Genomic DNA, 14,230 nt, shown 5'->3' on the forward strand with positions numbered 1-14,230 from the left:
AAGAAATTCAGTGTTGGAATAAAACATTCAAAATTCAACTGCAAACCCCCCTAATACATACTGAAGGAATTTATGCATATGGCATTTTTGCTAGACTTTAATGCTTATAACAAGGAAGAACATAACACAAAAAAAGAAATATGGCTGCCATTAAAAATCAGAAAAGTAAAAAGTGCATGTCTTAGATTTTTAAGGCTACATAATTATCACTTCTGAAATATTTGATAGGTTTTATAATCTGCTAACTTCCTATGGTTCTGTACACAAATAAAAATTATGGAAAATAGAAATGATTAAAAATAATACTTACAACAACCTAAGTGATTTCAATCCATCAAAAGTCCGTGCAGGAATACATCTTAGGCGGTTGTAACTAAGAATTCTGAAAATAAACAAAATGCTGTCAGCAAGTGAATCAGTTGTTCAGTAAACTATGCAGAGCATGACCAAAATCAGCTTTTGCACACATAGCTAGTTAGGAAAAAAGTTATTTTACAGCCTCCAAACCAAGCAAGTTTTAATGTCAACTAAACACCCTTTCTTTCCAAGACAAAAAACCCCATGTAATGCTTCCAAAGAGTCACTGTTACATGTTTAAACTTACAAGGTGAGCAGCTGAGTCATGTTGCTGAAGCTCTGATTAGAAAGAGTGCTGATTCTGTTGTTACTTAAATCTCTAAAAAATAAATTCAGAAATTCAGACCTTAAAATCACTGCCCCAGTCCCAAAACACTGTAAGTTAAACAGACACACTTTCATTAGTAGAAGTATTATTATCATTGATATAACTATTTAAAGGAGCACCTGTTTTTATTTTCACATGCCATATACAAGCCCAGCAAGTGTTTAGCTTGATGAATAAAAAGCATTTCCATTTCAACACAGATGAAAAAGCAGTGCAATGCATTCGAATACAATAGCAATGCTCATCATGCTACCAAGTTAATAATGCAATCCTTCATGAACTCAAGCACAAAAATGAAAGTAATGTTTTAAAGTGGAAGTCATTCTAGTCATGTCCCTCATGACACCTAAGTAAATATCATTTAATACTCTACTTAACACTTACATGATGAAGACATCAAAGCCCAGAGCTATTATTATAAAGAATTTAGATTTACAGTAAAAGCCTTCATGTCTTTTTTGTTCAAAATTCTAATGAATAAAATCTTAAACACAATTATGATGGAAGCTGTAGTGGTATGCTGGTAGCTCCAAAGATGCTGCATTAAATGTGAATACTGTCTGTTCTTTATTCTCATATTGTGCTTTATTTCTCATTGTGTCAGTATTTCAGTATTGTTTCATGCATCTCGTGGTGAAATACTGCCTTTTTTTTTTTTTTGAGGGAACCTTGACAAATTAACTTAAGAGCACTGTTGAGTAGCTATGCAATATACATATACCCCCACCTGAAATTTTCATGAAAGCATTAAAGATGACTGACTCATAATAAACATATTAGGCAACTAGAACAGAGAAATACATTCAAAAGAGAAAGATAAAAACAAACCACTTTCTTTGTTAATACGGAACTCAGGAGACTTGTATGTAATTCTTTTCTTGACCACAGGACTATGTACAGTGGTTTCTTTTTCCAAACACAGCTGAGGAACATTCTCAACTACATAACAGCAGTATGAGTAAAGGTACAGAAGACTTTAAAATAATGTACCCTGCAGGTCTCATAAATGGAGACTGTTAATACTCATCTGCAATTCATCAATTCATAACTGCCCTAAACTATTCACAAAGACTTCTTACAATGTCTACACAGTCTACAGGACAGACTTGAAAATATTGCTAGGGTTTTTTTCATGATATTATTTGAAACATACAAAAAGTTTTGAAAGTATGGGTTTTAAAAAATTTGTGACTGTGACTTCTTTTGTCTAACATGAGGTAAATAAAGGAAATTAAGTCCTTGTTTTTGAATTGCGTTAAACCCAGTGAAAAAAGAAATTTAAGGGATTCTGTTTCTCCCCTCACTTTTAATTCTGATTATAATGAAACCACAAACTGCTTTCAGAATGTAACACAGTTCAGCCTCAGCTGGTATAAATTTTTATAGCCCTAACAAAGACCATGGAATTACAGCTGGAATTACAGGCTTTTACATCTATAGTCTTCCTGTTTCTCCTCACTGTACACTTAAAAGGTCTAGAAATCATATTCAAATCATCCATGAGGTAGAGGTAATAACTTTAGAGCAACTAGAATTTTGCCTAAAATCACATAGTGAGTCAGCAATAGATCTGGCAGCAAGGCATTTTAGACAAGCTCTCCCCTCAGGTCATGAAAACCATGTACTGTGGGAGAAACAATTACCATGACTTTAAAGGTCTTATGTCTCTTTTGAGGTCAATTATAATTTTTGCTCTGTTATTTTGTGATGTAATCAATGGAATAAATACCCATGCTCATAAAAAGAGACTGAGTATATTACATGTAGGATGTGATATGTAGAATAAAATATCCTCAGTTATAAAAATGGTTGGGTATCTTCTGAAAGATATGATATATTTTACAGGCTTTTTCTTAATAAATGCAGGTATAATTGAGTAAGGTATTTTGTTTTGCTTTTACTTCCGGTAGAGAATGCTGCTTTAAACTACTTACATGAGTGTCAAATGCTTGTAGTTGGAAAGCTCTTTTGGAACTAGGGTAAACTGATTTCCATCCAAATAACTAAATCAGGAAAATAAAACAAAGAACATTATATATTTCATTAAAATACGAGCATCTTCATCCACTAATGTCAGAATCCAACAGTAAAGTTAATAACAAATGAATGCATACTCTTCCATTTTAAAAGAAAACTTGCTTCCAAATTTTGGTTTTTAGAGATACAACTGAGGATTTGTAGCCTAAGATCCAAATGCTACTGTATTAAGTAACCCAATAAAAAAATATCTCTTGTATTATAGTTTCTATTATTTCAAAATGACTCTGCAAAATGAGGTCTTTATCATCTCCATTTCCCAGACACCTACAGAGGAAAGGTAAATCTGATTTCCACAAATCACATTAAGTGTGGATTTTAAGCTCTCATAAAAAGAAACAGACTCTGGCATTGCACAGGTAGTCCTTTACACTGCAAACAGCAAGGTCTGGTTTTATCTCTAGCAGCCAATTCACTGTCATGCCTGTGGTTCAGGTCACCTTTCCTAATTTATCCCTGTAAATTTCATGATACATCAGTACACCACGCCACAGTGCTATTCCTGTGAAGTATGTTAGTGACTGGAGACAGTAATCAATTACCCTTCACTAGAAAAGTTAGATTTTTTTTTTCCCCTCTCAGTAGATTCACAGCTCCTGTATTATATTGCTCACACTTCTTCCATGCTCATAATTCTCAATAAGAGACCTTCTCATCCTTAGAGTTCATGGGTTCAGAGCTATCAAACTGCACTGGCACTGGCGTTACAGGCAGAGGAAGGTAACAAGCCTTCCCTAAAAAGCTTCCAGTGTGCAGCCAGACATGACAAAGTACAAGTGGAGGGGTTCTTCATGAAACCAGGGCAAGTAGTTCAGAGATTATAGGAAGTGCTGAATTTACCTGATGGTTTGAAATGAAGCAGATACTGGCAAGAAGATTAAAGGTGTTTGGTTTCTCAGCTGGGGAAAATGACTTTGCTGCTGGCGCTATTACTTATGTTTCCTGGAACCCAAGTGGAAACTACACCTTCATTATCCCTATACAGAGAAGATATTTTTGCCATCCTTGCAACATGCCTGAGCTAAGAGCAGTCTTTGATAGATACATTTTTAGTTTTATTTTGAGCTTAATATCTTTACGTATGCTGTAGCATCTTTGGAAACTTCAGTCTTGACTAAATGGATGAGCTGAAACACAGTTAAATGTCACAAGAACAAATATCTTCATCTAATCAAAAGGCTGTCTTTCTTTCTTCCTTTTTTTTTTTTTTTGTTTTTGTTTGCACCATGACTTTATAGGGCTGCTTGCCAAATCCAAAATGTGTCTTGACAAACTTTATGCTTACACTATGGTAATGATGGGGAATAGAGCATGGGCTTTTGTAATTAATTATTAAAAAAAAAACAACACAGCTTTTAAAATTTTTGAAGAAGTAAGTATTCTGAGGATATTCTTTTATCAACAGATACATTAGGTTATGTTACTAGGCTTCATTAGAACTGAAGTACTACAAGTATCCACTTGCCTGATAAAAATTTCTTCCTTGTTCAAATGAAGCAACTATTAAGATATTTTATAAAATACATGAAGAGTATGTCTTAGAAGAGCCATGCATGCTAATAAGCAAGAATAATCAATCAGTGTGCAACTGTTAACAGGAACCATCTCAAATATTCTTTTGAAAAAATATGCTGAATTGCATGCTTAGACACTAAAGCATACAAAATTGGAAACAAATGAATTTTCAGTCACAGGGGTCCACTTGCAATTCCGAAAGCATCTCTCTTTAGCTGCTTTGCTTTACATTGCATTGATGAACTTATATTGCCAAATTGTATTTATACCAAACTGTATTCAAGAAAGTAATCTTCTTCTTGAGGGAAAAAAAAAAACAAAAAACCACCAAAGTCAAAACATAATGAAGTCGCAGATTTATATACCTGTACTTGTGTGCGGATTTGAGATCTTAATAATTTCAATTTATCAACGGTTAAAGACTTTTAGATGCTACTAAGCACCAGACTAATGGTGGGCATCTCAGAATCTTGTATATCATACCAAACCATAAAACAGTAGAATTTTGAAGTTTCTTATGAAACATAGTTATGATGATTTCTGGAATAGCACTACATTAACCACCCATTATGAAACATTATTAAATACCTGCCATATGTAACACAAACACACATTTTTCTTCCTGCAAATAATTTCTATTTCTTTCAATATTATGACCTATTTGATCAAGAATCAAAACAAAGTAATATCTAGATTTTTACGTTCCTATTTTCCCTTTCATAATTCATAAAAGTTTGCTTGTATGGTCTTATGAATAGCTTATTCAGTTAATATCTTCACACAATACCTAGGCTAGCAAGCTCTTTTTTATATCTATGTTACTGTCCACCTGCATATTCTAATAGTATCTTTCATAAAATGCAATCTTAACAATTTTTCTCATAGAAAAAATGTTTCCATAGGTTGATAAATTAGCCCAGATTTTATAAAACTGCCTATGTGAAAAAGGCGACATTCTATTAAAACCAGTATTTTTTGCAATATCACTAAGCTATCATAATCTCTGCATCATAGAATATCCTCAGCTGGAAGGATCACAGAATCATTGCAGGGGACCTCTGAAAATCATGCAGTCCAAACCCCCGGGCAAGGCAGGGTTACCTAGTGCAGGTCACACAGGAACACATCCAGGTGGATTTTGAATGTCTTCAGAGAAGACTCCACAACCTCCCTGGGCACCCTTTTCCAATGCTCTGGCACTCTCAATGTAAAGAAGTTCTTCCTCATGTTGAGGTGCAGCTTCTTGTGGCTTAGTTTATGGCCATTAGTCCTTGTCCTGTTGCTGGGCACCATCCTGTTGACACCAGCCTTTGAGATATTTGTATCTACTGATGGGATCCCTTCTCAGTGTTCTCAGACTAACCAGGCCAAGCTCCCACGGTCCCTCCTCACCTGAGGAGAGATTCTCAGCCCCTCATCACCTTTATTGCCTCCACTGGACCCTCCCCAGTCACTCCTTATCTTTCTTGAACTGTAGAGACCAGAATTGAACACAATACTCTGGAACTGGCTTCACAAGGGTTGAACAGTGAAGGAAGATCACTTCCTTTGACCTGCTGGTTACACTTTTCCCTAATGCTCCTCAGGATGGAATCCAAGTCCTGGCTCTGCTCAGGACAGCCCCTAGAGTAACACCACGTGCCTGAGAGCATTGTCCAAACACTTCTTGGACTCCAGTAGACTTGGTGCTGTGACCACTGCTCTGGGGAGCCTGCTCCAATGTCTGACCACCCTCTGAAGAAGAATCTTTTTTTGGCATAATTTAACTTTACACTGATATGAAAGTGACTGGTTAGTGGTTACCAGAGTCAACCCTCTTGCTCTTGTCAAAAACTGGGACATTTGCCAGCTTCCAGTTTCCTGGGACCTCTCTAGATTACCAAGAACAGACAGAAATCATTGAGAGAGGCCTTGTCATGGCATCAGCCATCTCTTTGAGTATTTATGGATTAATTTCATCAGGCCCCATAGACTTAGAGTTTGGGGTTGGCTGGGTGTTAATCACTCTCACAGTCACGGTCCTTCAGCTCAGGGCACTGGGACCCTCAGAGCTGATCACTGGTAGTGAAGGTGTAAGTGAAGAAAGCATGAAACATCTCTGCTTTGTCTATGTCCCTGCTTGTGAGGAGACCATATTCACTGAAAAATGGACCTGTGTTATTTCTGGGCTGCCTTTTGCTATTTAGATATTTTTAAAAGCTCTTTCTATTGTCCCCAGCAGTACTGGCCAGCTTCATCTCTATTCAGGCCAATTTTCTTCCTACAGTGAAAAGAAGCACCTCTATATTCCTCCCATGTCACCCACTGGATGTACACTTTTTATTTTTCCCTTAGTTCCAGAGGATCCCTGCGTAGCTGAGCTGGCCTTCTGCCCCACCTGCTTGGCTTCTGACATTTTCTAAATGCTTGCTCTTTAGCTCTTAACAGGTAGGTGGTACTTAAAAAGTGTCCAGCACTGATGCACCTCAGTACCTTCCAAAGCATATAAAATCTGAGAGTGATTACAATTTTATACACACATATTTTTAAAGCTTTTCAGCAACAGATAGTTCTAAGAATGGTTTGGGACTTACAAAGCATTGTTAATTCAAACTTAACCTCCAGTTTCTCAAGATAATGTGAAAAACTTTATAAAGCAGTGGATTAACGAATTTCAACTCATCTACTAAATCCAATTCTTCATTTTCTTTTCCCCTCATTCTTGACACTGACAATAAAAATCTGACATTAATTTTCATGAAAGTGAAAAAAAGCATGCCACTTACAGTTCAGTCACATCTTTTGGGATGCCTTTAGGCAAAGCTTTTAGACCTTTGTTGCTGCAGCGAACTACTGTGTCCAGACAAGTACATTCTGCAGGGCAGCGGGCCAGGGGAGAACAGCTATTGTCATCATTTCCTGGTTAATAAAAGCAAACAGATGCTAAGATTGCTAATTAATGTCTCCTCAGTATTACCAATAAGAGCCCACCTGGACTTTCTTCAAGACAACCTGATATTTCAGCATTATTATATTTCAAGGTAAGGAAAAAAATTTAGATCAGCTATGTAAACCATCATTCCAAGAACTTCCATTTCAGGTGGTGCTTTACTTAGTACAATGCTGTTTTACTAAGTAAGAATGCTATTATATGGAAAAAACTCATTAAAGAAAAAATAAATCCTGAAATGAAAGACAATAAACTCAAAAAAGTATTAAAAACAGCCTCTTTAAAAAAAATATACAGCCTTGAAAACTGACAAACCAGTAATGCAGTAAATGGAAGTGTGTGTGAGAAATGCAAGATAGCAGCATTTCTTTTAATTAAGAGTTAATGAAGCCACAAGTTATAACATGTCACGCTATTTGATCAAGTTACCTGAAAGTGTGCTTGATTCAAGCCTTGGTGTTTGAAAATATTCTCATCTGTACACCAACATTTGATCAATTTTTTGGATACTATTTCTAAATTATTAATTACAGTACTGAAGATAGGCAAGGAAAACTTTTGAAGGCATATGTACAACAGCCCATGCTTGCTGATCATCCAAAATCGGGTGGAAAATTTTTAAACTGACATAGAAACTGAGCACGAAGGGCTTTAAAGTGCAATACTTTGGGATCTATAGGATTCATACAGCTATCTATATGAAAGCTGAAATTATAAAAGGTTCAAAAAATAATTTCCTTACCATCATCACATGTAAAATCCTGAATTGCTACATCCTGGATGGGAATCTCCTTGAGGAAGTAGGGTTTCTGGCAGCGAGGGTTCCCTGTCACAATGCGTTTCTTCCGTAGCCAGTCTCCAAGCCATGCCAGGTGGCAGTTGCAGTTGAAGGGATTGGCCAAGAGGTTTCTGGGAACCACAGGAAAGTTTATCTCAGATGACACCATCCTTTCATCCTAAGGATTCTACTTCTATTTTCAAAAAAACTTACTTTAAGCACTGTTCTTCAAACAATAATGTGTGTAAACCATAGGTGAAAGGTATAATTCAGGCTCTGTGTGGTGAATCTTGATATAACTTGTTTAGAAAGAATTTAAAACTGTCCAAGACCTGACTTCCTGTCAAGACACTCTGTACCAATAATGCAATAATTCCATATAGAGATGGAGGCTGATTACTTTACATTATTAGCTTTAACCTGACAACAGGCATTCCATTAATTTATCATCTCAAGATTTCCATCTTTTATTTGCTCCAGAGAATAAATTTCCTTTCTGAAGTGACAGCTAAGCTGATTACATGCCAGTTACAAAAATGAATTTACTTCTAAAACCCTCAGTACTTTTGGCATCTCATTATTTCAGCACAAACATATTGACAATTCCATTATTTATAAACATGTCATCCTTAATACGCAAAATTAGTAACTGGGTGCAAAGTGTCACTTCTCTTGTAAAAGAGGGGATTAAGTATTTTTCTGAATGATGCTACCTACAACCAGCGCTTCTTCATGAAACTGAGTGGCCCCTTTGCTTACTCTTTTAAATTCCCTTAAATCACAAAATATTTAAATTTAAAAAAGAATGCTTCTTTTTATAGGAAATGAGACTGAAGCTTCCTTATAAAACACATATAAATTAAGATTCTCAGCAGGCCAAGGAAATTGAAGATAGCAATTGGGTGGCACAGGGTCGAAGGACAGACAGACAACATCTAACCAGCTGTGTTTGTGTGCTGCTTACCCAAAATGTGGATTTCTACCCTGCTTTAGGTTAGTGGGCTTCCATGAGAGGTGTGAGCAGGATGTTTTTCCCTCATTCTTAGACTCTTATGGAAACCAGTCTAATGCTGTATCAAAGAGCACCATGAAAATATACTCTTCATGGGCCCAAAATGGTCTAGAAAAGAGAATTTCTCAAAACTGCCTCTATGAAATGCTTTTATCCCTGAACTTTACTGAGTGGTGTGAAATCAAAGTTAAGAGGGAAATGCCCCCCAAAGGTCAGAGATGTAAATGTGGTGGCGGTAAAAGATGAGCGTGACTCACAGCGTGGAGAGCGAATGCAGCGTGTCGAAGGAGCCGGGTGCCACGGTGGTGATCTGGTTGTCATACAGCGAGAGCAGGCGGACAGAGCTCAGCCCTGTGAAGCTGTCATTTCCCACACAGCTCACCCTGTTGCTCCTCAGCATCCTGAGAAAGAAGGATCAGCATTTTTCAGCTTAGCCTGGGCAGCGACCAGGGCTGAAATAGCTGCTGGAGTGGCCAAGAGGCGTGACCACAAAGGGGCTGCTGCCAGTGAAGGGACCACCAGTGCAGTGACCCCTGTGCTGCCTGTCACCTCAGTCTCTTCACCTCACTGAAGAGACTGAGTGCAGTGTGTGTGGTGCAGGCTGGAAGACAGAGGTGGGTGGGTGGGAAGCTTTCAGAGAGGCAAGGGGTGTTTCATGGAATCACAGAATGGGTAAGGTTGGAAAGGACCACTGGAGATCATCTGTTACAACCCTGCTCAAGCAGGGTGCCTTAGAGCTTTTCCATAGAGTTACTCAGGATTGTGTCCAGATGGCTTCTGAGTACCTCCAGATGAGACCCCACAACCTCTTTGGGTAACCTGCTCCAGTTTCCCCTAAGTGTTCAGGGTTTTTTTCTTTTTCTTTCATACCAGCAGCAGTAACTATGAATTTTTAATTGACTAGAAATGAGACTGATTGAAATTCCCCAAATCAAAAAAACACAGCAGTCCTCTCTTCATGTTTCGAAGGACAGGGACTCCAGAACTGCTCTTTATATAGAGTAGAGGCTTGTACCAGCTTACCTCCTCTTGAGGTCCCTTTCACTTCTTTTTTCTTAGGACAGATTCTAGAAACCACTTCTACTGCATTCATAAGCATCTCATTCAAATGAAATCAGCATTCTTCCTCAGCATATCACAGTACACATTTCAGAATACTAAGCTATTCTAAAATCTATCAAATTTCTCTAAAACTTAAGAGCTTTGAAGTCTGTTGTTCTCCTCTCTGTCCACCAAAAGATGGAAATTTCCCCCCTTGCTCTTGTCTAGGACTAGCTGCTTTTAACAATTTTAGCAGCTTTAATTGCAAGGTTAGAAACTGTAGACATGATTTATTTAAAATACCTAATGTCTATGAACAGCTGAAACCCCAAAGACTATTTAATCTTGGCTCTGGTCTGCAGATCAGAAGGACAGGCTCTCTGAAGAAGGCCAAGATGCTGTAGATTGTATAAACATCTTTCTGAGTGGAAAGAACTAAACTGCTTCATGGAAAGAATGAAATGAGTTCAAGCTATAGTGCTTTTAATCTTGCCTTCACTGTTGAAATGACAAAAAAATTACTTAGGAGAGAATCATTTCCCACATTTCAATACACACCAGAACAATTTCTTCCTCCAGCAAAATTCCCAGTAATGGTTGAGATGAAATGAATCAGACTCCATTACGTAAAATGTGTAATTCCCATGCAAAATTCTGTTACTTTGATGATTATTCCCATTTCCATTTCTGAAGCTGGATGTTTACCCATTCTCAACTGCTTCATTGCTTTAGAGGACCCAGTATACCCATAATTAATAACTAATAAATTAGTATAACGTATAGCTTCTAGTAAAATAGGAATAAAACCAAAATATGCTCGAATAATCCATAGTTAATTCTCCAAAATTATTTTTTTAGAACAGATACAGTATTTTTTTCAAAAATACCTGTGAGAAAAGGAGAATAAAAACACACAAATAAATTTACTTACAGTGTTTTGAGACTTTCTAGTCCTTTGAACATTTTGTGTTGAACACTTTCCAAGCGATTGCTTGTGAGCAATAGTTCATTCACACCAGAGGCTCCATCAAATGCTCCTTCTTCTATATCTGTAATCTTGTTATTGCTCAGGTTTCTATTACACATTAACACAAACAGACAAGAACTGAGGGGATTTTCTTTTGTAAGTGTCCTAAATTAACTGTTAAATGCTGCAGTCTGAATAAATTCCAAGAAAGACTTAGAATCTTAGTCTTCCACTAAGCTTGGAAAAGAGCTCCGAAATCATCAAATGTAATCTTGATGCAAATAGCCAAGTTGTTGTGTAAAAGAACAAAATATAAATACATCATTTGACTTCAAACAAGTAAAAAAAATTCAATGCCCTTCTAATTAAGGAAGCAAAGATTTTTAAAGTAATCTTTGGAAGATGGTTTTAAAATAATTGCAATAACCCAAACTATGCTGCTGCCACATAAGAACATATTTTCCTAATTTTGAATCTCATCAGTAACTATGTTTTTTCAGGTCTCCAGCCTTTATAGCATTTTTAGATGAATTAACAACAAAATTATACTGTATGAGTACAGCATGGCTAACCTCTGATTTATTGTATCTTGATAGAAAAATATAAGAAAACAGTATAAACAGCAACATATGTAAAGGAAATGTGTGAATATAAACAGTACACGAAATGTTAATAATTTATGACATTAGTTAGAGAGGAGGGTTTAGAAGCAAGATAATTGCATGTATCGGCAATTTGCCTTCAAAGTGGATCAAAATGTGAGGAAAATGACCTAAAATGTTGCCAAAATACTTAGTGTTTACAATTTTAGTTGGAATATGGAAATTGCATCCCAAATGTGTAGTATCTGTACTATATAGACACAAAAGTAAACATATGCAACAGCACATATTTCTTAAATATTTTTCATATTAGTGCCCTTTTGTTTTGTTTGTTTCATATAATTATTTACACATATTACAGAAGAACATAGCTACACATTAAATAGTGTTATAATACACTGCTGATTTTTAAAAAGGTCTTAAAAACACTCTGAGACAAAGTGAATGGAAGTAAAGCTAAAGACTATTTGATGGAATTAATGGTGTTGGGAAGAAAATCAAACATTATTTGGTGCAATTTCTAGAATGGTGTTCAGTTCATTCACAATGAGAAATATAATATTTGTTAGGAAAAAAAACCCAGGAAGTTGTGGCTTAATCTTTAGTGCTGGCTTCTCTCTCTAGACTAGCTGAAATGTAACCTACACCTTGCCTGTGATGAAGTATAAAACCAAGTCATCAGTTAGGTGGGATAGGACCTTTAATATCATCAAGTCCAAGCATCTAATCCAGTACTGCAAAGTCCATTACAAAAATGTATCCATAAGTATTTTGAATTTCTCCAGGGGTGGCAACACCACCACTTCCCTGGGTGACCTGTTCCACTGTTTGACAGTTTGGAGAAACCAAACTAAACCTCCTCTGCTGCGATTTGACATCATTTCCTCTCATCTTGTCACTTGTCACCTGGGAAAAAAGGACAATCCTCACCTCACTGCAACCTCCTTTCAGATACGTGTGAAGACTGATAAGGTCCCCAGTGAACTTCCATTTCTCCACACTAAGCAACCCATTTCCTGAGCTGCTCCTCATCACACTTGGGCTCCATACCCTCCAGCAGCTTTGTTACCCTTCTCTGGACTCTTTCCAGCACCTCAGTGTCATTTTCATAGACAGGAATCCAAAACTGAACAAACTACTCGAGATGTGCCCTCCCCAATGGCAAGCACTGAGGAACAATCACTGCCCTGGTCCCACTGGCCACACTATTGCTGGTACAGGCCAGGTACCATTTGTCTTCTTGCCACCTAGGCACATGCTGATTCCTGTTCATCTGGTTGTTGACCCATCCCCAGGTCCTTTTCTGCTGGGCAGCTTTCCAGCCACTCTTCCCCAAGTCTGAGCACTGCCTGGGGATGTTATGTCAGTGTAGGACCTGGCACTTGGACTTGCTGAATCCCATACCATTGGCCTTAGCCCATCTATCCAGCCAGTCCAGATCCCTCTGCAGAGCCTACCTACCCTCCAGCAGATCTACACTCCCACCCAACATGGTGTCATTTGCAAACTTGTGGAGAGTGAATTTAATCCTCTCATCCAGATAATCAACACATGTATTAAATATAACTCATACTGAGCCCTAGGGAACACCACTTGTGACTGTCTGCCAACTGGATTTAACTTCATCCACCACCCTCTGGGCCCAGCCATCCAGCCAATCTTTTACCCAGTGAAGTATATGTCTATCCAAGCCATGAACAGCCAGTTAAACCAAGAGAATGCTGTGGGAAATGGTGTCAAAGGCTTAACTAAAGTCTAAGTATACAACATCCACAATTACCGCTTTCATTTAGTTTCACAGTGGAGCTGTTCAGTCTGCAAGGTGCTGTGCAAGACTGGAAGCAAGGAACTCATTATTTTTAATCTCAGATGGCTTGTCCATGTCAAGCCCTCAGTTTCCTAAAACCCTTTTTGTTCTTGGTGTAACATGGATACTACTTCACCCACTTCACACAGATATTTTAAAGATTAATGTTGCATAGCTAATCAATGTTGCAGTGCATACACATGCTTTATTACTGATGAAGCATCAAATCAATGAAACATTTAGGCCTCAATTTTTCAACGTCATCTGTGCAGAAAGATCTTTGCCCCTATTTTGAACCTGCAGAAGAAATATGAGCTTCACAGAAATATAGAATTCACTCATATTGCAACATCAGTACTTCCTTCCAGTGAGGCTTAGGCAGTCACTGTATTATTCTCTCAGTGGAAGAATGTTGCAATAACTGATAAGTGTATTGGGAAGTTATGGAGCAGTATTATTAAAAAAAGCTAACTCTTCATTAATATTTTTTTCATTTTTTTCCCTTTTCAAATAACCAGATTTTAAAGCCATTGGGAGTTCCAACAGATAGCTACACCAAGACTGATTAATATTCATCCATTTTTTTCCCTTTTCTCTTGAACATCTCCTCAACTTAAAAGAAATATTGTTAAATATGAAGATCTGATATATGTATTAATGTGTGTGTATGTATGTGCATGTATGACACATCAAGCAGTTTATTTATTTCATAGAATCCTGCAATCATAGAATGTCTTGGGTTGGAAAAGACCTTAAATATTATCTAGTTCCAATTCCTCTGCTGTAGGCAGGGACAACTTTCACTATATATTGATGAGGACATTAAATACAGGTCCTTAAGGGACACCATTTGTCAT

At 37.3% G+C, this 14,230-nt stretch overlaps 1 protein-coding gene across 2 annotated transcripts in view; it reads right to left on the reverse strand.

The window, feature by feature from the left end:
- Positions 1 to 14,230, reverse strand: part of SLIT2 (slit guidance ligand 2) — a 257,865-nt gene that overhangs the window by 43,661 nt on the left and 199,974 nt on the right. For both annotated transcript variants that reach the window (XM_009099760.4, XM_018925278.3), the window contains exons 17-23: positions 10,929 to 11,072; positions 9,214 to 9,357; positions 7,909 to 8,075; positions 7,003 to 7,135; positions 2,620 to 2,688; positions 605 to 676; positions 311 to 382 (exon numbers count right to left, since the gene is read on the reverse strand). In XM_009099760.4, the coding sequence (XP_009098008.3) occupies positions 311 to 382; positions 605 to 676; positions 2,620 to 2,688; positions 7,003 to 7,135; positions 7,909 to 8,075; positions 9,214 to 9,357; positions 10,929 to 11,072 (801 nt within the window). The remainder of the gene's footprint in view (positions 1 to 310; positions 383 to 604; positions 677 to 2,619; positions 2,689 to 7,002; positions 7,136 to 7,908; positions 8,076 to 9,213; positions 9,358 to 10,928; positions 11,073 to 14,230) is intronic.

Source organism: Serinus canaria, chromosome 4 (assembly GCF_022539315.1).
Source record: "Serinus canaria isolate serCan28SL12 chromosome 4, serCan2020, whole genome shotgun sequence".
In the NCBI taxonomy this organism is placed as follows: domain Eukaryota; kingdom Metazoa; phylum Chordata; class Aves; order Passeriformes; family Fringillidae; genus Serinus; species Serinus canaria.